This window comes from Podarcis raffonei, chromosome 6 (assembly GCF_027172205.1).
Source record: "Podarcis raffonei isolate rPodRaf1 chromosome 6, rPodRaf1.pri, whole genome shotgun sequence".
NCBI classification, from domain to species: domain Eukaryota; kingdom Metazoa; phylum Chordata; class Lepidosauria; order Squamata; family Lacertidae; genus Podarcis; species Podarcis raffonei.
This window is the reverse complement of record NC_070607.1, coordinates 19016546-19043389: the sequence shown is the minus strand read 5'-3', so window position 1 is coordinate 19043389 and position 26844 is coordinate 19016546. Positions and strand designations below refer to the sequence as shown.

Here is a 26844-nt window from a genome sequence, read left to right as displayed (position 1 = left end):
CTGCTCTGCATGTTCCTTCTCCTTTATGGAAGGGGAGGGGGAGGCTGAACATACGGAGTACTTTTGTTAAGCACACAGGTGTGTCTTGGCTTTTGATAACTAGCAATGCTTGTTCCACACAGTGGTGAGGGAAAATGTAGGTCTGTTTCATTTTGGGACCCTGCTCTAGGGACACACGTGTATAATGTTTTCCATCTCCTAAAGAGCGTCATTAGCAATTGATTGGTTGGCAGGTAAATTACTAGATTTGCCATCTGTCATATCTGTCATATCTGTCATTAGCTGAACATGTGAAGGTCTCCAATGAAATGTATAAACAAATGAAACAAAAGACCACTGTGAGGCAGTTAATCTGCGATTGCTCATTCACACGTACAGGTCATCACTTGTCATCAATGCATGTATGAGAGAACCAGCTTTTATCTTCTGTGCATTAACAACCCAGTGCTCTGTTTTGAAGAACTCCAACAATGTCCTAAGGCAATGTTTCCCAATTAGGGGTCTGGCGACCACTGGGCATCCGCGGAACGCACTCAGAGGGTCCGCAGTCCCATCCTTTCCCTCCCTCCAAGCTAATTTTTTGTCATTTTTGCATGGTAATATCAAAGGTTTTATGGCCTGTTTTAGCACTGTGTGGTTTTTCAATATATTGGCCAAAATTGGTTTTGAAATCCAATCAGAAGGTTGGCGGTTCGAATCCCCGCGACGGGGTGAACTCCCGTTGCTCAGTCCCTGCTCCTGCCAACCTAGCAGTTAGAAAGCACAGCAAAGTGCAAGTAGATAAATAGGTACTGCTCTGGCGGGAAGGTAAACGGCGTTTCCGTGCATTGCTCTGGTTCACCAGAAGCAACTTGGTCATGCTAGCCACATGACCTGGAAGCTGTCTGTGGCCAAAACACCAGCTCCCTCGGCCAGTACAGCGAGATGAGCGCCGCAACCCCAGAGTCGTCCGCGACTGGACCTAACAGTTAGGGGTCCCTTTACCTTTAGCAATAAATATATTGCTCCTCATGCAAGGGAGAGCAATTTCAAGGCACCACCGATATTGCATGATGATCTAAGTTGCCTTCCCTCATGCTGAGGGAAAACAGGGCAGCTGATCGCCCTCATTTCAAGACACCGGGCACTACCTTCCCCTGGCACTGAGGCAGAGCAGATTTTTCTCAAGTCAGCAGGAAAGCCACAACAGCCACAGTGGACTTGCATCTTCGCTGACTGCCCTGCTGACGGCGGCTTGATGCACCCCCTCCCACTCAAACCATGGGGTGGAGATGACTCCCTTTCCTCTCTTCCCCCCCCCACACACCTGATCTCCATGACTGCTCCTTCCCTCATCACCAGTCTCCAATTTCAGACACTGTGATATATCAGAATATCATGATGTTCAGCTGCCGATATATCACACTGTTGAAAACCAGATATCGCTCAACCCAAGTCTGTTTTTTAGTATACCTAAAATCTTTTGCTTACTAGGGGCTACCCCACATTTTGTTCCAAAAACTGCTTTGCAGAGGTATTATTATTTTATTATTAATTAATTAAATTTATATACCGTCTCAGGGCGGTTCACAGAATAAACTACTGTAACTAACATAGTTATTAATTTTTTTCAAAAGTAGGGGGTTCATGGCTTGGCTTTTGAAAAATAGGGGTTCTCAGTAATTAGCTAATTGGGAACCACTGTCCGAAGGAACTTAAAGGCACCTGCCAAGTTCCACATTGCGAAAGCCACGTGGTCAATGTAAAGGATAAAATAAGAACAGCATAACTTAAAAAAGAACTGTAAACTTTGGGTAAAACAATCTCACTGCCATCAAATTCTTCCACATCATCATTGATAAGAGAAAATAAAAAGGAAAGGGTCCCAAAGGCAACCCTGGCAGACTCTTCTGCAAGTGGAATTCTCATTAGTATCTAGGGTAGGGTTTTTTCATTGTATCTATATATTTATTTGTTGCAGTCAAAGCTAGCTTTGGAATTTGTCTTACTAGGATTGTAGAAAAGGGATGTTTCAAATTAGTGCTCAGAACACATTGATTTGTAAGAAAAGACTGGGTTCCCCCCCCCCCCAGTAATTTCCCCACAATAGATTCAATGAAAGCAAAGAACGAACAAAATCAAAAAGCAATTTGCAGATTTTGAAACCTTTGTGGCAATTAGATAAGCTTCAATATACTGAAATGAGACCTCTCCATCCTTTTGATTCAGCAGCTGTGGTGTTATGGAAGGCCTAGGAACATTCCAACCACTCAAAAATAAAATAAAATAAAAAGTAGATGTCAGCATGATGGGTTTAAGGAACCAGCCGAACTTTTGGCAGGAGGGAGTTCAGAGAAGGAAGGAGGTAGCATTGCCACAACTGAGTATGCAAACGCTGTGCACTGTCATGGCGTGTGAAGAAGGGTGCTAGCAGACCAAAAGGGTCCAGAACCCTGAAAAAACGAAAGCAACTGATGGTTTCACTTCCAAAAAGAAAGAACAAGGTATATCTGTTTTAGAAACTGATCTTAAGAGTACTATTTTGTGGTTAAAGGGTTTATTTCTTTTTTAAATGTTCTTCTGTGAAAGCAGACAGAAGCTGATGCAAAGTAATTTTATTCCTTCATAAAATTTATTCGCATAAAAAATTCAAGCGGATTTCGTTGTTCAGTGATCCCTGAACTCAGCAGCTCAACCAAGTGCACTTTTCAACCTGGATAACGGGTTTGAAGTCTAAATTTTTGAGAAGTCTTTAGGATGCTGCTGCTGCAGTCTGGCAGACACACTTTAGCCTATTTCCTCTGCAGTTCTATCCAAGACTTTCACAATTAAAACTATAGTATTAGAGGCAGAGAGAAAAATCTTAAAATATATTTCATTAAAAAATGTTTTATACCACATATGATTTTTAAGGGACAACGGGTTCAAAGCAACTCCTTCTGCTCCGAAGGCCACTTCTTTTCTTAAGAAATTATTTATTAATGGAACAGCACAATTTGCTTTCTTTAGTGCTGTCGGATGGATAAATGATTTTTTTTAAAGGGTGTTAATGTAAATATCCCTGTTTGTGCATGGGGAAAATATACAACATGGTTGTTGTTGTTGTTGTTTTGTGGTGTGTGTGTGTGTGTGTGTGTGTGTGTGTGTGTGTGTGTGTATGTGATTCCACCCACCCCTTCCTAACTTGGAACTATGCAAACTAAGTTAATAAAAAGAAAGGTGGAATCTTATTTCTCTTTCCCAGTACCAAGACCTTCTATCAGAGCCGGACTTTGATATTTGCCCCTTGGCTGAGAATCCATATATCCAACTTCACACTTAGCTGCAGTGAAGTAGCCCTCCAGGCAGGCCGACTTCAACGAACCACTAGTGGCATCATCATTAAAATCCTGCTGAAGGTCACCATGGCAACCGCCTGCTGAGGCTTCACTGCTGCACTCGGCATCTCCTAATCAGCTACCATGTGAAATGCAAATTCAGACAGTCTGAAAATTAGTCAAGAAGAATAGAGGATGAGGATGCAGATACGTGAAATATTCATGCGCTTCGTGGAAAAAGGAAGACAGCATGAATGACACAACAAAGAACGGCCCCTGACATTCTTGCTATCATTTTGCATTATTGTTCACACCCTACTGTATTTCTAGGCCTCCGGTTCTGAAGTTGCCTATACAAAGTGCCATATTTATATTCCACAAAAACGTAATAATTAAAAATGGCCACTGGAAAAAAAGAGTTAATTGGGAAGACTACATTAAGGAAAGGTTTCGCAAATTAATGGGTGGTAAATCTCCACCTCAAAAAGTAATTCTAATCATCTTTCTAAAAACACAACAACAAAAACCGCTCTGTGTTCCAATTGTCACTATAATAAAAATACAAATTGTCACCCTATATATGACAAAGAATGTTTAAAAGACCAAAAATTCCTGGACTGCAATCTTTTATTAATAATCAAAATCTTGAAAGCAAGAGGATTCAAGGTTTTGAATTACAAGTTACTCCCCATTCTGTAAGCAGCGCAAAGCTTTAATACTTACAAAACATATTTCAGAGAGGACATTTATGTGCATTTCAACATAATCTTTAATTCATGTACATTGAACTAGAATAAGTTACTGTAGCCTCTTTGTTGGCTTGCAGCTGCTATTATCTTACCTAGTTCAAACTTTGAGAATATTTCATTACAAGATAAAAGAATTACGCACACACAAGCATACACACACTTTTTCATATACTGAAGAAAAGTATGTTCTTCCTGTGTCTTCTTGCATTAGTTAGCAAGAATGTGTTTTACATATGCTTTTGCTGCTAATCAGTATTTTGCAATCCTCACCATCTAAATCAAAATGAATTATAAGTAGCACAAGTTCACCACTATGGGAACAGCAATACAGCCTTAATCCTTGACTCTCAGTGCATGGTCCTCTCCTGCGAATGCAGAGAAGCCTCTGTACTGCCGACTGGAACCCTGTGTTTTTTACAGGTATACAAAGATGTGTACACATTCTGCCATAGAGAATGGAAGGGATATACAGGGTTCCCATTCCATGCCCAGCACCTTCTCTTGGTAAAGGGACCTGAGCTCTGAGATTAAGCTCCTTGACTTTCCTTGACAGGAAAGTTTTGGTCAGGAATGAGAAACTCACATTATGCCTTATGGTAATCCATATGGCTTTAGGGTGCTCCATGCATGGGGACTAAGGCTGTGCAGGTATTATTCCTACAATAATGAATACAAGCATCCTTTATGGGGTTCAGGGGAAACATGGGGTTTATGGGGTTCAGGGGAAACATGGCTATGACATGAGAATACCTAATTACCTTTGGACCACATCTATGTTGGCAGGTGAACTGGTGAGGAACCTCATTCCTCCATGAAGTTATCAGAAGGGTGATTAGTTCTCATGAGAACACCAAAGGAAGATGAATTCAGAAGGCACTTGCTAGCACAAGATAATACCAATACAGGTAAATAAAAGAAAATCCTGCTGTTCATTTGTAGCCAACCGAAGCAGATGGTATTAAGGGTTTGGGTTTTCTGCATCCACTGTGAGTGGTTTCTCCTAGACAGGATCATTCAAATTTTTATCTCTTGTATTAGAAGGAGGAGACAGGACCACTCTAAAGTATTATGTATTGCCTTACAGCCATCTCCTTCGACTCTTCTGCATGTGAAAATTTCAGCTTCAAACCTGCCACAATGTTGAAAGCACACCATTCTCTTGAGGAAGCATATTCAGGGATCGAGGAAAAAACCTGGCACACTGTTGAGCCCACAATACAAACAAGAAGGTCATGAAGACGTTCTCATGCATAAGCTATGCTTGTGCAAGAACATACCCAGATCCCAGTATAAACTGGAAACATTTTTTTTAAGGCACTATTCAATATTCATCAAGTACTCATATCTCTACCTTCAAATATACCACAGAGAGTGGTGCTACTTACCTCTTCTGAGTAGTGATCTGATGGAAGAGGTGGATAGTCACATTGTTCAATCTTTTTACATAAGGAATACAGGTTCATTTTGTCACCATAGAATGGACTCTGCAGTGCAGCCATCTGTGTGGAATTAAAACAAAATAAAATGTATCTTGGATTTTTTTGTGATTTTTAATTTTTATTTTGTGAGAATTTATTTAGGAGAAATAAGTATACTTTCAAGTATTTTTTGTTTCGAAAGGCCCAGTTTAATTTTTAAATGGAAAACATGTTACATCAACTTCTTGTGATCTTCACTGCCCTTAACTTCATTATATTTGTTTCTCATTCGTTTTTTGAAGGGTGTGTGCCTAATGCAAGTGAAGCTAGTTTCTGTAACGTTACAGTCTGTTTATATATTTAACTGACATGTCTTTCTGAAACCAGATTATTATTCACCAATACTGACTTTGTAGGACTCACCATACAAATAAAGATCTAATTTTAAAATGAGAATTCTGATCAGAATCTAAAAGAACTGTGCAACAAGTTCTGCTCTAGGCTTGCACACTGCCCTCCATCCCTACCCACCCACCCACCACCACCATCACGGAAAATTCTGAAACAGATAGGGTTTTCAAAACCAATTTGTGGTATGGCATGATGGCTGAAAAATGTTTAGAATCCCATTGGGGGAATCCCACTGTAACCCCCATGAGTACAGCTAAATTGTTCTTTGGATCCTGACCATATTCATCCTAAATGACCACCTATGCTTTAAAAAATGAAATATTGCTGCATAGTCTGCAAAGCCATAGAGTACTTTTGTAAACTATTTATTTCCGTTTGGAGCCCACCTTCTTTTTGGGAACTTTGTGCAAGTTCCAGTTTGCAGAGGACACCACCATGGGTGAGTAAGACCACACTGAAATAAGTTGAGTCATCCATGTTTTGCTTGAACTCCCAATTGCTTTTGTAGACCCTGGACAACTCATCAATCTGGGAAGGAAGCTGCCTTATACTACATCAGGCTGCTGGTCTATCTAACTGAATGTTGTCTACACTGCCAGGTAGCAGCCCTTCAGAACTTCAGACAACAGACTTTCCCATCCCTACCTGGTTATGCTAAGGGCTTAATCTTAGACCATTTGCATGCAAAGTAGATGCCTTATTACTGAACTATGGCCATTACCCAAAGGATACAGTCCCTGGCAATTGTGAGGATAATGCTAAAATCTATGCTGAGTCTAATCTTTTGGCTGGTTTCAGAAACTTTAACCCTTTTGCTTTTTATGCATATACTACTCTCTTTGTTACCATTTGGCTTTTTTGAATTTGCCATTTCACTATCTGCTTAGTTCTTAAAAATGTAATTTCTAAATTTAAGGTAAGAAAGCAATTTTCTATTCAAAACTGGTTTCAGCAAGATGCAATTTGGTGCAGAATTGCAGCACCTGTCCTCTGTGCATACCAAACCCAAAACACATATGCTGAAAGCACAAACGCAAGTTGAAACATGCATCAACACTTGATTTAATATGAATACAAATCCTCACATGCATGCTATGTTGCAGGCATAATTCTGGTTTCATGTACACTTAAGAAATTTAACATTATCTTTTGGCAAGGAACCTTTAAAGTAAGAACTTTAAAATATCATTAGTGCACCTAATGTTTATTTGAAGATGGCCCGACTTTACAAAGGCAAACAAATACTGTGGTGGGATTGCTAACTTTACAGGGATTTTTTTTATTTAAAAAAAAATGTTCGTACTGCCTTCCAAACGCCTTAAATCTCTGAACCGCAGCGGTGTGAGCACTGCTTGGAGTGCAATGCTGCCCCAAAGTCAGTCACCCTTTTCTACATGTGCTAATAAGTTTGATTTTGGAAGGACAATGTGTACATTCCCCAGACAGGCAGAGTGTGTGTGAAACACGCTAGTCCATGCTGTGCTACTCAGTGAGCTTCAGCAGGGACAGGACAAGCTGAAAATGGCTCTCATCTGTCTTGTGGTCTTCCAGATAGAACATTTAACTCCTTCGCAACCAAAAGAAAGCTGCAAAATTTTAGCCGCGGCATTATTGATAAAGGAGACTTTGGGAAGGAATCTTCCAAAATGGACATGAAGGCAAGGATTTTACAGCAAGGATCTCAAAATCCATTACAGCTGTGTGTGCACTAATTGGATACCATAAATATTGCATTCTCTTTTTAAAACCCCTAAGAGCAAAGGGATTAAGGCTCTCAAGAAAAGCGGTTTGCAAACTGTACCGGCCCCATAATATTAAATCTTGAAACAAGGTAATTCATGCAGCGGTTTTTGCCCCCTTTGTGCGCAACAAAAAAAAACAAAGCCAGGAATTCCAGCAACACAACCTGCACGAAATGCAGAAAATTCAAAATAAATGCAGAGATCCTGTGTGTTGGTACGCTAGGTGTTCATTAAAAAGTACTCGTTTGAATGCTGCAGAGTGTTAAAAAAGGGGGGGGGGGAGAAAGAAAGAAAAGCTGAATGTCCCCTAAGGAGTTAAAACAGGAATACTATATTTTCATGCATCTCCTGCTTTGACAGATGAAAAATGTCAACTGTCCTGTTTTTATTTTCAAGCTTTTGCACTATTCATCTGGTTCATTAGTGCATCTCGCTGCTGCCCCTGACAGCTGCTCGCCCTCTCCTCCCAGCAGCTGAATTTTTCAGGCTAATTTGATCCTCCACACTGAGACGATCGCTAGAATGATTGACTTGCTCCCTGACCTCCAGGGTCTGACTTTCCTGATTAGTATTCTGGGGGTGTCTGAGGGACGAAAGCCCACTGTCTGTCTTCAGGGCTGGTGGCAACGTGCGCTCTCTCTCTCTCTCCCACTCTTTTTTTGGGGGGGAGCTGTAAGCCACCAACCTACGACCCTGTAAGGATGCAATTGCTGCACTGAACAATAAAGGAAATGTGTAAAACCTACTTTTCCATGTAAAGGTCCATGTAGCAAAAGCATGGCATCTTGATTTTAATTAGTAAAGTCTACTTTGTTGCATATCAATTAAAACCGCAGTGATTAGAGTGTGTTTTGGGGTGGTTATTTAATTATTATTATTTTTTATATCTCAGGCATATTTGAAAGTATAATTTTCCTGTTGTAAAATGAACCTTGGAAGAAATAATCTTCATAATAAGGAAAGTCAGTAATTGTTATTAAACTGTAAATGATCCGCCATACAGCAGCCAGAAACAGAAAATAAACCAAACATTAGGTTTAGCTGAAAATCCAATCAACTGCCACAAATTAACTAGTGAAACATAGTCACTTGGACCTTTATGGAGATTTCATGAACAGTTTCCCTATCTTTAATCTGAAGATAAACATGAACAAATGCCCCAAACATGGAAGTAATTAAAACATTTTAAAGGGCATTTTATGTTAGACAGGTGAAAAAAAAATCAATTTCAGAGAATTGTTGAAATGAAATACTCATACTTTATCAGTCCCATTGATGGTAATAGACGTAAACTGGCTAAAATTAAACTGCTCTCGATTAACTGTTTTGTGGGTTAGCGATTCTTATTACAAATAATTATTACAAATAGGATCCTTATTACAAATAATTGGAAGCACTGGATTATTCCATTCAACGAGATCAACAGCTGAATGAATTTCAAGTGAGTAAAATCTGTTGATAGCCAAATAAAATTGGACTGTGGATTAATTTTTAAGAGAAGAAGGAACAGATCTTATAATCATGGATCTTAACATTTGCACCTGTTTGTATACCAGCACAACATTTGTATTTACTCTCCTACGTAGCAAGGATCCTCTTGCTAAATCAGTAAATCTGAGGAGTGATTTCACTAAAACCTGAAGCTTATTATCAACCTATTGCCATCCTTCATAACATGACCTCACTAATTATATCCTATCTGCAGTAATACAAAACAAAACAGTCAACACACTGCAATGATAAATGAAAAAAGCAATGAAAGTACTAAACTGCAGTTGTTAATTTCATTAAAGGTCACAATTTTATAACAGGAAGAATAAGGGAAAACAGGGGTTCACAAAATCCCTATCCTGATCCACATAAATTTCTAAAGGAATTCTTCCATGGGGCTTTTATTTGATTAGAATACATTATTTTGATAAATATTTTAAAATCAACATTAAATTCCTTTCTACACAGCCAAAAAAGACTTTTGAATTCCAAACCAAATCATACAGCTTTCCACTTCACAAACTGAGGCACATTCTGGATCAGAAATTAAAATCAAAAATATGTGAGTGCACAATATGTTTTCTTAACATTTTTTCTACTAAAAGAATCACACCAGAGTAAGCTGCCAGTAAGTTGCACAGAGGATGCCATTTCTTTGAGCATCCACTAGGTTCTCTATGGGTGCTGCTGAATCAGTATTAAGTGGTTCCCCACGAAGAGCAGGGGCCTAATACTGTTTGTTTGTTTTTTTAATGTGAAAACACCCAAGCCCCAGTATGAAAAAATTCAAATCTCAAAAGGTACTTGAGGTAGCCATTGTTAATATGGTTAGAAGGGGCACTGAGTTGGTTACAAAGAAAACAATAATGTTTGCCATGGATATAAAGAGACAATTCACAAAATCCCAATTCTGCATTAGCAGGTGTTTATCCTGATGGATAGCTTTAGTGAGTTCTGCTGAATCATGGAGGCAGGTGGTTTGTTACTTCACCTAGATGCTTTTGAGCTGGGAGGGCCTCTCTGGAGAGCATTTGGGTAGAAGTTGTAAAGCACAGTGGGAGAACCTTAGGAGCAGCTGTGCATGTCCTGAAGGATTTGGTTCAACTTGGTTATCTTGTTGATTCCTGTATAATTAGTATTAAGCCACAGGACAGGTTGGCACCGTAATTATCATGTGCATGAGTGAATGATTGAATGAATACCTGCTCATAGTGTTATTTTCCTGCTTCTCTTTTAGGAGGTATGCTTACCAGATATATCAATTAATCTGACAGTAATTTTGTGGCTTTAATAACTGCAAACATTTTGACAGCTCCTTATGTAACTCTTAAAAGGTACAGTTCCCCATTGCACCCACCAATCTTAACCAGAAATGATCAGCAACTTTTGAGAATGCAATATTTTAAAGGTTCAGTTTTTAGCAGAATTTTCTTACACTGATTTTAAAAGGTAGGCTGGTATAAGCAGTGTTAGTTCTACTACAACCTTAGTGTGTTCACTGGATATGGCGGGCAGGTTTCTGTTCACAGCTAGCTATGCTATGGAATGTGTGCAAGTCTTAGGATGCAGTGCCAAGAATAGATCATTTCTAATTCAGGGGGTTCCATTCTGAGCTGAAATTTATGGCAAAATTCTGCAACAGATTCATTTAGGATTGAGGAATGTATGTAAATTTTATCATGCTCAGCAGTGAAAGGTTAAGTTTCTACACTTTCGCTTAATGCTACTTTATCACCAAGTGGTTAATCGACGTAAAAATGGATAGCGGAATCTTAAGACAGATACAGAAAGACTTTTGAAAACATCACTCACCAATAAGTAAGGTGTACAAGTTTAAAAAGTATTACCTCATACAAGAGACATCCTAGAGACCAAATGTCTGATTTGAAGTTGTACCCATTTTCATGGATTCTCTCTGGAGACATGTAATAAGGTGTTCCCACTGCAACCAATATGGAAATATAATTTTTAAAAATGAACACTTAAAACTTCATCACAATGCTATCAAGCAATATACATTCCAATATTTTGGTTGAAAAAATTATAATTGCACAATTATTAACAAACATACAAAGAGACAATACAGAAGAATATTGTAAATGAGTTTAATCTCATTTCAGGGAACCTTAGCCCTATTTTATAGAGTCAACTTCTATGATAAACTGTTTTGAAAAATGAAGATAAAACTTGCTGAATTATCAGGAAGTGATTTAGCAATTCAGACCTTTATATAAATCAATATTAATGTTATGAATTTCAAATCTCTTGTAATATTTTTCAGTATCCCATCCCTGCTGGAACAACAGAAGTATTTTTCAATTCATCTGCTTTCTATCATTCAAGTATGGGGCATTTCAATAATAATAATAATAATGGCTGAAATCAAACACATTTACAAGGGAGTATGCCTCACTGAACACAGTGGATCCTACTTCTGAGTAAACACACATAGGATTGCACTATAAGAGTAACTGAAGTATTGACAGGAACGGTAAGGGGGAGAATAACAACTGGATTTTCCAGGGGAAAGTGGCAGGACAAAGGCAAATTGCCTTGGATATGTGCCTAGAAAGCACGGGACAATCAGAAAACCACTTTCTAGGCACAGGACATGCAGAAGTGTGGATGAGCCTTAAGACAAGACTAGAATAGCAAAGCTCAAAAGCGGATTAGAAATTCAAAGGTTTCATAGGTTATGGATAAATGTTCTAAAACGCCAAGAATAACGAACTAACTAACTAACTAACTAACTCTCTCTCTCTCTCTCTCTCTCTCTCTCTCTCTCTCTCTGTGTGTGTGTGTGTGTTGATGAAGTAATGGTTCTAGGCCCCTTAAAAGTTTGTTTACATACTTCCTAAAAATGTATGAATAGTACCATTCTATGCATGCCCTCTCAAAAGTAAGTCTCATTAAGTTCAATGGGGCTTACTCCCCAGTAAACATATGTAGGACTGTATGCTAAAACAATATTGGCACGTAGGGCTAGTTTACATTTCAGGGCATGGGTACAGATCTCCTTTTAAGCCACCCTGCATTTCCACATGGCAAGCCGCTCATATGCGGAAACTCCTCACTTGTGTTCCAGGGCTGCTTGTCCCAAAAAGCTAAAAGCATCTAGCAGGATGATCTGGTGTGATGAAAAAAACCCAGCTTTATCTGTTTGCTGATCCAAACACTTCACAAAGTGGCAAGAGCTGCCACGCACAGCAGTGTAAAAAGACTGTAATGTGTAGACAGGCCCCTGGGCCATTTTATGGGCTTTCATATTCCAGGAGGTTCTGATGCTGTGTCAAAAAGAAACTGAGAAATTTAAATGACACTGCAATTTAGCATGATAAAACTGCAGCATTCTTAAAATTAACTTTTTTGATAGTGATTTGAGCTGGAAAAGACTACCCAACACTGATTTGCTGATAAAGTCACAGTTGTTGCTGTGTTTATGATACAACCTCCAATGACACGATTTGCTTCACAATAACAATACTAATAGCAGATCTGGCTTGTAAGAGGCTACATAGCTGCTGCTTACAGGGTGAGGAATTGGTGGAGAAAGAATTTGCAGACTCTACAGGGGGCAGCTGCAAGCACTAAGGCTTGGAGGTTTGTAGTTTACCAAAAGCAAAAGTTCCTTTAACCAGTAGTTCTCAGAAACCTGCTGTTACATTAGGGGGTTGAGATGAGTGTGAAAGATTGATGACAGGGGGAAAGAAGAACAAATGCTTGAATTCTGCAGAGTTTAGCCTATTCTAACACTTTAACTATAATACAAACTGAAGCATTTAAATAAGAACCTTCTGACTTCACACAATAAATGGGGTGGGAGCGGGAAAGAGCTGATACGTCCTACTGAGGCAAGTTTAACAAAAAAGACAACTTAGGTTTTTTCAAATGTGCTTTCTGTCACTCTTCTTTGAATACCAGAGGGTGTGGGAAGGCCATATACCAAACCTGGGTGATGCCAGGTAAAAGTGAAAGCAAACCTTTCTCCATCCACTGCATAACTAACCATGGAGTTCGTTGCCACAGGAATGGATCTTGTGAAGGCTACTAGCATAAACTCCCTTTAAAAGGGTACCCTTTAAAGGGAAGTTATGTTAGCTCTTCAAAACATCCAATGGGGAAAGGTCTATCAGTAGTTGTTAGCTACAATAACTAGAAATGAAATATTTGCATCTGGAGGAGAACATGCTTCTGATTACCAAGTATGGGCAATTAAGTAGTGGGGAGAGTTTTCACTATTTAGCTCTGCTTGTGAGCTTTTTCAAGAGGATTTGCTGTACTAGTCGGATCTTGAACATAGCTCTGAATGCCCGTTCTTATTATCTTTTTCTGCTGGACTTTTGCAATGCACCAATGCCAATTAGAGGTAAATTGTAAAATGTATCCGACATAAACTCTCTGCTCTATGATCAAGAGGAATCCACCGCAGGTCTGTCACCCCGAGAAGTCCACCACTCTAAAGGGAAGGAAAAGAGGGAACGCTGTACAGAACGGAAGTAGGGTAACCTGCAAGGAAGAAGCAGCCTGAGGTTCTTACTTGCATTTCCAAATTCAGATTGCTACTATGCAATCTAAAATAAAATAGGAGAGTCCCTCTTGGGGCCCACCCGAGTCTTCAATGCAAAAGTTGTGGGATGCTGTGGCCTCGGATTGTTATGAGCCACCTCTTCCATATGGGAACACAGTGGCTGCAAGAAACCTCAAAAACCACCACATCATCATCAACTACTATGATTCCATGGGAATGCCTCACTTGACTGACAGGGTCCAGGATTTCAGTCCCTGAAATGAGTGTCATCCTCTGCAGGGCCACTTCCTCTTGCTGACCCTTCCAGTAATTCATGTGGGGCAGGGAGGGCCATTTACTGGTGTGAACATACATCATTTTACAATCAAGGAAATCTCTCTGACCTAAAGAATGAGCAGCCGTGGTTTTAGAGCTGAAAAACCTTCCCAATCCAAGATCACCAAGTTTTACTACTCCTGTAGCTGTAATGAATACATTTGCTGGCTTGATATCTGTAGAAAGAAAAATATTTCAACAGGTGACAGTAGAATATCCATGACTTGCGTGTGAGTGCTCATCTAATTTTGCTTAAAGTTAAACATATATGTATTGCTTTAAAATATTTAAAAATACCAATTATGCATACTCAACCCCCATAGGCTAAATTTTATTTTTTATTATTAGCTATTTTTATTATTTCATTATAATTTATTAAATTTCTATACCATCATTTATCCAAGGCTCACAGGCAGCTTACAACATAAAAACACAAAAAATACATAATGTCGTAACATTACCCCACCTCCACAGTTTAAAAGCCATAGATGGTTTAATCATCCATTTAAATGAGCAGCATCAACCTCAGCATACTTGAGATCAAAATGTAAATGTTTTAAAGGTAAGTTTTAAACAGGAGCTTTAAATTTAAGCCTCACTGATTTCAAGAGGAAGTAACATAGAAAAACCTGCTCTTAGGACTCAGGAACTGTCATGCAAAATTTGGTTACATTATCTTAAGAGGTGTCAAAATGTACAGGAAACAATTTCTCACAACTAGCCATGATCCTTTGATTTCCTTGAATGCAATGAGATTTCAATGAGCACTAATGATCATAGTGCTATAAGTCAGTCTCTCAAATGCTCTCCCATGTCTCTGAAGGTTGATACAGACAAAGAGAAAAGTACCGTATTTTTTGCTCTATAAGACTCACTTTTTCCCTCCTAAAAAGTAAGGGGAAATGTGTGTGCGTCTTATGGAGCAAATGCAGCCTGCGCAGCTATCCCAGAAGCCAGAACAGCAAAAGGGATTGCTGCTTTCACTGCGAAGCGATCCCTCTTGCTGTTCTGGCTTCTGAGATTCAGAATATTTTTTTCTTGTTTTCCTCCTCCAAAAACTAGGTGCGTCTTGTGGTCTGTGGTCTTATAGAGCGAAAAATACGGTAGTTTCCCAGTTGTTTTTTGGCAGGAAAATAGTCATACCTCCCCCTTGGGAGTTTTGTGGTAGGCCAGTCTCCTATACTTAAAGGGAAGTTGTGTATGTGTTTTTAGCTCCCCCAGGTTAACAACACCTTTTAAGCACATCTTATTAAAAGTATATGGGTGCTAGGCCATGTTATTCATACTCAAGAGTAGAACCACTGAAATCAACAGGAGCTGATTTACTGATTTCAGTTGTGAATAGTCTAGATATAACTAGCAATGGACATCGTCCTGTGTATCTAAGAAGTTTGACAAACCTAGAGACTGTTGTCCTGGAACCAGAGAGCAAAAGGAAAGCACACTCTGTTTTTGCCACCTCCCAGAGCACTAAGTAGCCCTGACCAGTTGCACTTCCTGCCTCCCAGTCTGCGGCAGTCTGCTCCCATCCATCAGCCAGGCAAGGAAGCAGCTGCAGAGAGCATACTACCCCTTCCCTGCCAGGAAAACACTCTGCTCCCTACTGCCAATTACCCTCCAACCGCAGAGCCATAGGGAAGCGCACACTGACCCTATCCATCAGCCAGAGGGATAAGGGCTGCTAGTGCATGTGTGTGTGTTTGGTTTTTATTATTATTACCTGAATTATTTTGAGAGGCGCATAATCCAAAGATGCAGAATAAGTCTTCAAAAATAAATGATTTTTAAGAATCTACAGCATATACACAGCATGCATATGAATTGCAAGTTGTTCATTTTAACCCATAATATAGTCCTCACTCCAATGTACCAGCACAAATATGTTTTAATGTGTTCTCGCTAAAGGAGGGACTCTATGCACTGAGCAATATTTATCAAGTTACCTATCCCAAAGAGGAAAAGCAATTTGTAAAAAGCCATTGCGGTAATATGCACACTCACACAAAATCACATACACTGGAAATATATTTTTCTTTCAACCTCTACACTGGAATGACATTAGGTTGATTAAACGCAATTAAGTTACCTCGATGCATGACGCGCCGTGAATGCATGTGCTCCAAGGCACTGCAGAGCTGAACAAAGTACTTCCAAACTGTCCTTTCAGGAATCAGTCTCTTCTGCTTCTTGAAATGCTTTTAAAAATAAGAACAATAAAATTAACTACTGCCAAAGCGGAATTGTGAGTAGCCCAACGTCGTAAAGCAATAATTTGGTTAAAAATTATTAAAAGGATAGGATTTTAAACAAAATATTGCTACCCACCAAAGGGTCATGTTTAACCGATGAAACAAAAATCCCCACTGGATACACCCCCACACACTTAATATAAGTAGATACGAATAAACCCAGCTTGCACCCTAAGGAAAGTTTGGCAGGTCAGGGTCTGATTGAGAACCCCCTCAAATTTGAATTTAACCTACAGCTTCAGGGCTGGAAGGTAGAGTTTTTGATGATAATGGCTGCCCCCTATCCCTTTTAGAATACGATTTTGCATTAGACCAGTTTTGGCAGCACAGTAAACCATGGTTTATCATGCCTGGAATAAGCTGCAGAGAGCCACTGTACGCTCCACCTCCAGCATGGCATTGAAGGAGACCCTGAGGCATACTGCAGTTCATGCCTAACATGGTGCCTGAACCAGCTCATTGGAACACATTTCAGACTACAATGCTATACCACAGAAACTTTGTTCTCGTGTTTGTACTATTAAACTCATCCCCAAACTGCTTCCCGATGAATTTATTGCAGTATTTTATATTATTTGTTTAAAACTTTCTCTTCCTCCAAGGAGCATGCAGGGTTTCTAGGTCTGTCTAGAAACAGATATTTGACCAAATAAAATGGCAGGTGTGTGTGTGTGATTTATTTCAGTAACTGTAATGCCAGGACTGCAAAACAACTGCATGTTTTTCTTTCATTGTTGGCTAAGGATACTATTACACTGCCAACTCAAAAGACCTGCAAGCGTGGCAGGTGTAAGGCGGCTGTCAGAGCTATGTTCAAGCTGAGAAGAAAACTGCCACCCATAAGTCTGCCACTGATCTATCCTATTTATATGATATCTTCCTCTTCCTTGACAGGACAAGGTTAAGTGGGATAAAGAAAATGGCTTTAAAAGAAAATTAACAGCAGTGTGCTAACTGAGTCGACCAATATTTGAAACAAATGTAATTCAAACTACAATGGCAACATATGTCCTTTAGGTAACGAAACCTTGTTGTCAAGGTATTGAAGCTGCACCCCCAACTCCGCTGCCCCCAAATCAGTTAAACATGCACTCACTGAATAGCAGACTCTGCAAAGTGTGGCACTCTGAGCCTAAACACATTTACCTGGCTGTAGTATTGATTTATTTGGAACCCTGAACAAATTGAAACATTAAAAAAAACAGCACAAGGTACTGATATTTTAGACTGTAACATTTTAGCATTAGGTTATATTTTCAAATGCTTCCCTGTGTAAAAAAAAAAATAAATGTTGCAAAACACAAGAGATGTAGTATTAGGATAGCACTGATGCTCTAGCCTTTTACCTGCAGTCTTAACCTTTTATCACCACATTCATTCTGACGCATTAAAGTTCACGGAGGGCGGGGGGAGAGAGAGACCATATAATTTCCCTTAACATTTTGATCAGCTCTCAATTCTAGATAAGGTTTCATGCAAAGGCGAAGAAGCCATATAGTCATCATTTATTTAAAATCCAGAAATGACAAACTCATTCAGAAATGTGTTGCTGTTCAGAGGCTACTAGTGCGGTTCCTTCAATTCGCTGGCCCCATTTTATTATTTATTACGTTACATGCCACTTTTATGCCAAAATGGCTTCTAAGGAAGTTTACAGCTATAAAATCAATAACATCAATCCATAATTAAAACACAACACAACATTAAAACATCCGTAATTGACACATACAATTAAACAAACAATTAAAGACATGGCAATCAAAACCGGTTTTTTCCTGAAAGTTAAAATAATAAAATCAGAAGTTCAGTTCAGGGGAGGGCTTGCCTAAACAGGTGTGCCTTCAGGAGCTAGCAGAATGCCAACACTGAGACAGCCTCTCATATTTCACCAGCACTGACCCTAACAGTGGGGAAAGCTGCTTCCGTGTTATCACAAGCCAATACTCATCAGGCCATGCTGAAACTGATTAGCTGATCATAGTCCCTTTCCTGGGCAAGTGAAGAAGGAGGTATTTCAAGTAAGGTGACCCAGGGTTATTTAGGGCTTTGTATGGAAGTAGACTCTTGAGAGTCCCATGGAATGCAAGAAGATCAAACCTTTCCATTCTTAAGGAAATCAGCCCTGAGTGCTCACTGGAAGGACAGATCGTGAAGCTGAGGCTCCAATACTTTGGCCACCTCATGAGAAGACTCCCTGGAAAAGACCCTGATGTTGGGAAAGATGGAGGGCACAAGGAGAAGGGGACGACAGAGGATGAGATGGTTGGATAGTGTTCTCGAAGCTACCAGCATGAGTTTGACTAAACTGCGGGAGGCAGTGGAAGACAGGAGTGCCTGGCGTGCTCTGGTCCATGGGGTCACGAAGAGTCGGACACGACTAAACGACAACAACAAAAGCAGAACTTTAAAACTGGCTCGTTGACCAAGGGGCTGCCAGTGCATTCCCTCAGCACTGGTGCAATATGTGCCGGATTAAGAGAACTATTCATCACCACCAAGCCCAGTATTCTGCACCAGAGAATAGAGAAGCAAGAGGAGCCCCCCCCCCCAATATGGTACAGTGGCCAAGCTATGCCTGTCCCAGAAAGTTTGGAGCCGACTAAGCTACCTGGGTCTCCATGGACAAAGATAGTACTCCTATACTGTATACCTCTTCTTTCAGAGGGAGTGCAACCCTGCCTAGAACAATTCTGGGGCCTGGGAACCACTTACTCACTGTGTCTCTGTCTGTTAATACATAATCAGCTCCATCTAATAAACCATGGTTTGTTAGACTAAGAACAAGTATTGTGCTTGTGTACTGCCTCCTACTGAGATTAAACCCCAATTTCCCAGGTCAGTTGTACTGGAAATTGTAGTTTAGCCAGTACCAGACATTTTGCATTATGGTGAATGAGAGAAGAAAGGATAAAATGAAAAAGATGGAGTATGTGGGCACAGAACTTTAAGTTTAATAAAACTGTTATTAGTATACATGTACACCAGGTCACTACATGCTTCACAGTCTTATCTGTGTTGCCCTTCACAATTATACCATGTAGTGAGAAAGGTAATTCAACTATTTGAATTTTTAAAGGTAGAAAAGAATGGCTTTCCCACACATGCAGTCCATTGCAGAAGAAGAACTTGAAGCCAGATCTAAGCCTCTCAAATGAACCAAACAAGGATTGTACTTCCCTCCCTCTCCTCTCATGTGTAAATTTCTTCTTGCTCAGTTCCTTCTTAACCAGTTAACCTGAAACACGCTTCCCCCTTATTCCAGATTTGAAACCAGAAATTGAAGCTTGTTGGAAAACCTGGTCAATTTATGACTGAATCTGGTTAAGTCTTAATTGTAGATAATTTACCAATAGAGGGTGGTTGTATTCAACACCATTATTATTATTATTATTATTATTATTATTATTATTATTATTATATTTACCACCCTTCATCCGAATATCACGGGGTGGTTCACAACATAAAAGTACTACTACTACTACTAATAATAATAATGGTGATGATATTTTTCGCAGGGCTTGAGTGGGTGATGGCCAGCTGCTGGAATGAATGGGGTCGGTGCTAAATTGTTTGGCTTCCTTTACAACCCCTAAGGACCTGGCGGGGGGGGGCGGAGAAGGAGAAGGAGAAGAAGAAGAAGTAGTAGTAGAAAAAGAGCAAAGGAAGGAGGCTTCCCTTCCCCAGGATGGAGTTGCCCGTAACATTAAACACAGGGCACGATTTCAGGGGGAGAGAGAAACCAAGGCAGTAGTTTCTGTGCGTGCGCGAGCGCCGAAACCCGGAAGTAACCCATTCCGATACTTCCAGGTTCGGCGCGGTACGCAACCTGAAGCGTCTCTAACCCGAGGTATGACTGTATGCTGAGACACACACACTTTTAATTTCCTCAAAATATTTTCAAAAACTGAAATGATGCAATGTTTGAACGCAAGCTCTTTAAATGCCGCTTTCCTCAGACCTGGACTGAATCCAAAACAAACTCTGTATCTATTCTCCCCATAGCTGGGATTTGCATATCAGAGGACTGTTTGATGTCAACAAGATAGATAGATAGATACTGGGTTTCTTTTCATTTAGAAACAAATACACAACTTCAAGTATATGCATAGAAAGCACATTTTATTGTTTTTAAAATGAACCCTGAAAAGACTTTTAACAATGTGTTTTTAGACAAGCTTCTAACAAAAACTCATTGTAAATTGCCAGCTGTTCCTATATATTCTACACCTTACTTGTCCCAAAATGTTCTCAAAAGTGTTATGTGCACTAATGAAATCAAATTTTCCGAGATTTGTTGTGGTGTGGTATGCTAACACTGGGGTTTAATTTTTTTGCCCCAATGCAGAACCAAGTGGAGAAATGTATCTGCTCCAGAGCTTACCTGGAGACTTGGACCTTCCAAAGACCAGGTATCTCAAGGTACATGATGAAGACACTTGACTGGAAGAAGGCAGGTGTTTCAGTCCTACCAAGGGATGTCAGGGCCTAGATCCAGGACCTTTTGAATGCACAGCTCTAGTGCTGAGTGGCCCTTCTGCTATGGCATAGAATTATATGGTATACAGTCATACCTCAGAAGTCGAACGGAATCTGTTCTAGAAGTCCGTTCATCTTCCGAAATATCTGTTCGACTTCTGAAACGAATTTTCGCTGTTCTGTCTTCTGGTTTAGCCACACAGCCTGCATTCGCTCCATAAGATGCACACACATTTCCCCTTACTTTTTAGGAGGGGAAACGTGCATCTTATAGAGCAAAAAATACGGTAGTTAGCTATCTATCTTGATATATCCCTAGCATTGCTGCAAAATATAATATCCCATGAGTAGACCAATCATGTATTTGCCTCACATGAAAGCTACATGGGCATATAGGGAAAGTGACAGGGAGGGATGAAGAGTCTTGAGAGTCTAATAAAGGCTAAAAGAACAAGGCAAGCTTACCTTCCACAGAAAAAAAATATTTAAGTAAGGTTATGATGATTTCCAAAATATTTAAATAAGTTTTTATAGAAAAAGAAAACAACAGAGAATTTTGGGGTATCCTAAAGGCAGCAATTTAGTATGAGCCTTTGTAGGCTAGAACCTTCATCAGATTAGAAAAGAGGGGTTCAAAGGCTAGCAAACAAATGGAATAATTACGTTCAAGTCTTGTAGCAGAACTAAAAGATAAAAATGCAAGAGACTGCAGTTTGTGCCCCAACCACATGCAGAGCATGGATGCATTCATGATCCAGATCAGATTTAGATGTGTTCCACTTTTGCCAGAGGACACAGACTGTATCCCATTTATCAAGAAACAGAGCAGTTCAGTGTAGGCATTAGCAAAGACTGAACTTTCCAAGCATCCCTAGGTGGGAACAAAGGTATTACATTATCTGGCAACCAGCAACACTGCTACAGCAAGTGAAAACAACTGAAGCAGTTTTCCAGACAGGAGTGCTTGCAGGGTTGCAGTTCCTGTCCAACTGCTGCCATGACAGCTCCAACCTGCTCCTGCTGCAGTGCTGCAGGTTCTTAGAAACTGGAAAAAAATAATGAGTTACAAAAAGCACACACCCCTAATATATATATATAAATGCTCATAGATATTAGTAGGGCTTGTCAGCACTTGGTGTCAGAGAGTTTGCATCAAGAATGATAGAATGTATCTATATATATATTCTATGTATGTATATGTATATAAGAACGAAAGGGGGGGGGAACCACCTGAAATTACAAAGAGTAAAAAAATGACACAAAATAGGTACCACAGGTAGCTTCAAAACTTTTAACAGCAAACATAGGTATAGTCAGTTCAAAGCACTGCTTTATATTTCCTTTAGGAAGATGCTTAATAAAAAATATATTAACTCGAGACTTTGTTCTATAATTAATCTAGCTAGTGTTGCCTGGTGTACTGTTGAAAAATATTGGGTTTTTTGTTTTTTGTTTTTTTAAAACAGCCTTTAAAAACTAATAAGAAAAGCTCAGAGGAGAAAGGTGACATAATGGCATCTGTAATGTACCATCTCAATGTTTGGATAATCAGTATATGGTACATATCAAAAGCATTTTTCAGTTCACAGTAGTAGCAAATGTTTTTACTCTAGCAAATGCAGAAGTCTCAAAGAAAAATTAAATTTTTAAAGAAAGTTTTTAAAAATAAACTTCAGTGTTTAACAATAAAAAAATGTTGAAAGTGTAGATTTGGCTGGTTGCTCTCATACAGTCGTACCTTTGTTGTCAAACTTAATCCTTTCCGGGAGCCAGTTTGACTCCTGAAACGGTTCAGAAACCAAGGCGCAGCTTCCAATTGGCTGCAGGAGCTTCCTGCACTCAACTGGAAGCCGCAGAAGCTGCATCAGACGTTCGGCTTCTGAAAAACGTTCGCAAACCAGAACACACACTTCTGGGTTTGCGCCATTCGGGAGCCAAAACGTCCAAGTACCAAGGCATTTGACAACCAAGGTATGACTGTATTTAAGAAGAGGCAAGGGAAAGAGCCATTTCTTTCCTTTTGTTTCACTAATGCATTACTGGAAGGACAGATCCTGAAGCTGAGGCTCCAATACTTTGGCCACCTCATGAGAAGAGAAGACTCCCTGGAAAAGACCCTGATGTTGGGAAAGATGGAGGGAACAAGGAGAAGGGGACAACAGAGGATGAGATGGTTGGATAGTGTTGTCGAAGCTACCAGCATGAGTTTGACCAAACTGCGGGAGGCAGTGGAAGACAGAAGTGCCTGGCGTGCTCTGGTCCATGGGGTCACGAAGAGTCGGACACAACTAAACGACTAAACAACAGCAACAAACCTTCAAGGAACCCAAGAAACGGTATGTGAATGTTCCAATTCTAATCCAATTCTCGGTGTTCACCACACACTTCCCTAGCAAACATCTGAATGGAACCAGAATGGGAAGGCTGGCTTAAAGACCACAATTGAGGCTGTCTAGTTGTCCTGGTGTCCCCACCAGCTGAGGAAAGGTGGCTGGTGTCTAGAGATAGTCTTCTCAGCTATGACACACACTTATGGAATTACTTCTTCATTGAAGTTAACCTTGTGCTAATCCTAGTACCTTTTTTGCACCAGGAATTGTTAAATTTTCCATTATTTTCTTTGTATTACTATTTAAACCATATTGTAATCAATTATATTTTGCTTTTGTATTTATCGTGTTTTTGCAGACCACCCTGAAGGTAATGCTGGAGGATGGTATATAAATCATTTAAATAAACAGAACAGAATAAAATGGACTCTCACCTTGACAATGTAGCCATAATACAATGCAGCAGGATTACTTTTCAAGTTATTAGTCAAGACTCTCACCCCAGTACAGTGCCATTCACACAGCAACATGAATTTATATGAACAAGTTAGGGTATAAATCACATCCCTGTTCTTCTTAGTTTTCACACCAGGCTCAAACATTACCATGCCTTCTGTAGCTTCAAGCCTGCCTGGTCCTCACTCTAGAGAGAAAAGAGTTATTTTTCTTTACATGCTATAATTATGGTCTCAAAGTTTTGAAGTGGTTTGCAAATGTTCACAGTGGGCACTTAAGCATTCTCCAATATAACCCTAGAGATCCATCTAAAGGACTCCTTTAGCCACTCAAAATTGCTCCTCCAGCCAGTACTGTGCAGATACGATGATGCTAGGAAAGCCTTCCTTCTTAGCTGCTGTTACTGCCACAACATAAACTATAAAGTGAGCTCTAAACTGTGTTTGGTTACACTTGATTCAGCTTTCCCTCCACATACATCTGGCGATCATCCCAACCAATTCATCATCTCCAAGTACTTGATGTACTAAAGAGCCAAGACAGTTCTATACAGTGGTACAGGGTGCTTGAAAACCATCGTGTCTACATAACAGGTAATTTCTGAATTCTAGAATGTGATTGAACAGGAATGTGAAGCATGCTAACAGAAAGGACTCTCGGGAATCTAGTAGCAATCATCCTTTCTGGTTGAGAAATTATATAACCTGCTGCACTTGTTGAGTTAGGAGCATTTTGGAATGACTGCAGGAAAAATCCTGGCCCATAAAAGATATGGCAGTCTAAGCATGTGTACTGAAGTCTCCCCAAACCACTGTTCTGTGGCTCCTCAAAACCAAAAACAAGACCAATCCCAGCAAGGAGATTGTTAGGCAGCAGGATGATATATGCAATAATGGAATTTCAAACTAAGTGCCTAATATCAAGTGCAAACACTTGAAACTGAATTTGATCAGACGGGAAGCTGAAGAGGGAGATGGGATAGCACAGTGACCACCTCCTTCCTAACCATCAAGTCTGGGTCAGCATTGCAACAAGAACCCAAGCAGACAAGCTTGGAAAATCCAAGTCATTCACCCATCTCATTGATGCAGGTCAACAGCACAATTTGGGATTAAATCCTGGATGACAGCAGGAGCATCTCATCCAGTAGAATGGAGCTGCAGCCATGGCTTTCCAGCAGCAGCACTGCTGCTGCTTACCAGAACAGTGAGGGGAGAAGCATGGTGTCAGCAAAGTCAGGACTGTGCAGTCTGTCAGTTGCGCTCTAGAACACTTTTTGTGTTATTTGGGGTGATGGTCATTTATACTCAACAGGCCTGGTGGACGGTCCTAGTGAACTGAATCTGCATTCTCAAACGTAGAATCTTATTATATCCACTGCAATGCCTAGGTAGTTCGTTCACACACACACAAATGTATAGGAAGATGGAATATAAAATGAGATATTAAATAAATTTTAAATGATGTGGAAAGGGGTCTCTGAGAGTTGGAAGTTGGGAAACCACCAACCTGCATGAATGACCTTATTCATAGGACTGTCAATATGGTGGCACCATCATAATGAGTTACCCACTTAAACTTTTAGACATCAGATTCTTTTTTGCTCATTAGGGTAAAGCACTCAATAGCACAACACTGTGCTGAAGATTCATCTGTATTGTCTAATGAAAAGCGAGTCAGTAGCCACTATTATCCTTATTGGATTCCAAGATCTTGCGCCTGACTCCTAATTACTGTGTTTCTCACTTCTCGTATAAAAAACAGCACAAACACACATACACACAGTGAGAGAAATGTTATTATTTTTCTGTTGTGTTCTCATTTTAAAGAGAGAGAGCTGGGGATGCATTCATTGTACTTCCCTCCTTCCCTCAATCTTTATATACCTAAAATAAACTCATGCTGATCCCACTACAAGAACTATGAAAATATGACTATAGTGTGACACCTTATACATATTTAATCATAGCCTGATAGGCTGTCATTAACTTCAAACAGCAATCCGAGTTCACTACATTAAACATGATGCCTACGTTAAGAGGACATCATAAACTACTCTCAAGAAAAAGATAGGTAAGAAATAGCCACACAGCCAAATTGCATTGCAGGCAATTTTGGAGATCTCTAGGGTAAAATCAGAAGAAAATGCATAAACTGGATTCGCAAGTAGATTAAATTATGACTTCAATAATCACAGATTTAAAATTGTGGTTTCTTTAGCAACAAAAAACTAATTATAAACCAGAACTGGTCTCTCTGAACAAATAGTGGGTTAATGCCACTGTTGTGAGCTATGCCTGGCCTTCCATGCCATCTGTGTGTGTATAAAATGGTTTTCAGTGCTAAAAAGGATATATTTGTATTTCTGTTAAAGGGAAAATGCTGCCTTGACTAAATATCCGCCAAATGTATCACCGGATTTCAAATGCTAGAATGAAAGGAGTTAAATGGACAGGTTTGACAGTCCTAGGTAAAATAAAGGCATCAATAGGCCATAATGAAGTCTGTCACAGAAAGGGAAAAGAAAGAGAGGCCTCATATTAAATGTTATGTCAAATTGGAATATACAGAAGAGAAAACAAAACCTTCATATTGTAGCAAGTGTAAACCTACAGAATTATTAATTCATAAGCAAAATATATACAATTTGGTTATAAATATTAACAGGACATTGTCAATCTTTGTAGCACCACATTTTTCACCCTCTTGGCTTAAAAATGTCATCTTGGCAAGGAATATTCTTCAAAGCACAAAGATGCAGTTTCAACTCTATGCTGTAAAGCAAAGTTAATATTCCTTCTAAGAGTCACAAAAATAGTATTTTGAAGGCAGAGGGTGAGGACTAATTAAAAAGCACACTTTTTGTATCCAATAAACCTGAGACACTTACAATGCAGTGAAAAACAACAATAATCTAGTCTGGAGAACAAAGGACTTGTATTGGGGAGGGAACTGATTATTTGACAAGAAATGAATATATAAAAATAGAATGGAATGATCTACCCAAGCTTAAGTATCTTAAATGCAGCTCTTAGAGTAATTCATTTAGCTAAGTGCAAGTTAAGAAACAAACAAAAAACAAAAAACCCTCAACTACGATGAAGTTGTTTTGGCTTTTTAGGTTTCTTGTTTTAAATGCCGCCTATATAAATGAATAATAAATAAAGAAATAAGATTAGCTAGCTTCACACTTTCCCCCATACATAATATAATACAATTAACCCAACTGTGAACTTGAATACGTTTAATCTAAGAACTAATCTCAAAATTTTGAACAGCTGGCTGTTGAAATCTTTCCAGTGTGTTACTACAATTGGCAAACTTACTAGTTTTTAGTGTGCTAAAATTGTAATTGGGCTTGTTGGAAAGTCTATTAACAGTAA

The 26844-nt window shown here is 39.5% G+C and overlaps 1 protein-coding gene across 5 annotated transcripts in view; it reads right to left on the bottom strand.

Moving 5' to 3' along the window:
- Window positions 1–26844, bottom strand: part of NEK7 (NIMA related kinase 7) — an 83303-nt gene that overhangs the window by 9723 nt on the left and 46736 nt on the right. For 4 of the 5 annotated variants that reach the window (XM_053391496.1, XM_053391499.1, XM_053391495.1 and 1 more), the window contains 4 exons: window positions 16037–16145; window positions 14019–14126; window positions 10955–11049; window positions 5431–5544 (listed from right to left, as the gene is read on the bottom strand). In XM_053391496.1, the coding sequence (XP_053247471.1) occupies window positions 5431–5544; window positions 10955–11049; window positions 14019–14126; window positions 16037–16145 (426 nt within the window). Of the gene's footprint in view, window positions 1–3130; window positions 3465–5430; window positions 5545–10954; window positions 11050–14018; window positions 14127–16036; window positions 16146–26844 lie in introns of those variants that run through there. The other variant, XM_053391500.1, reaches the window with a different exon arrangement.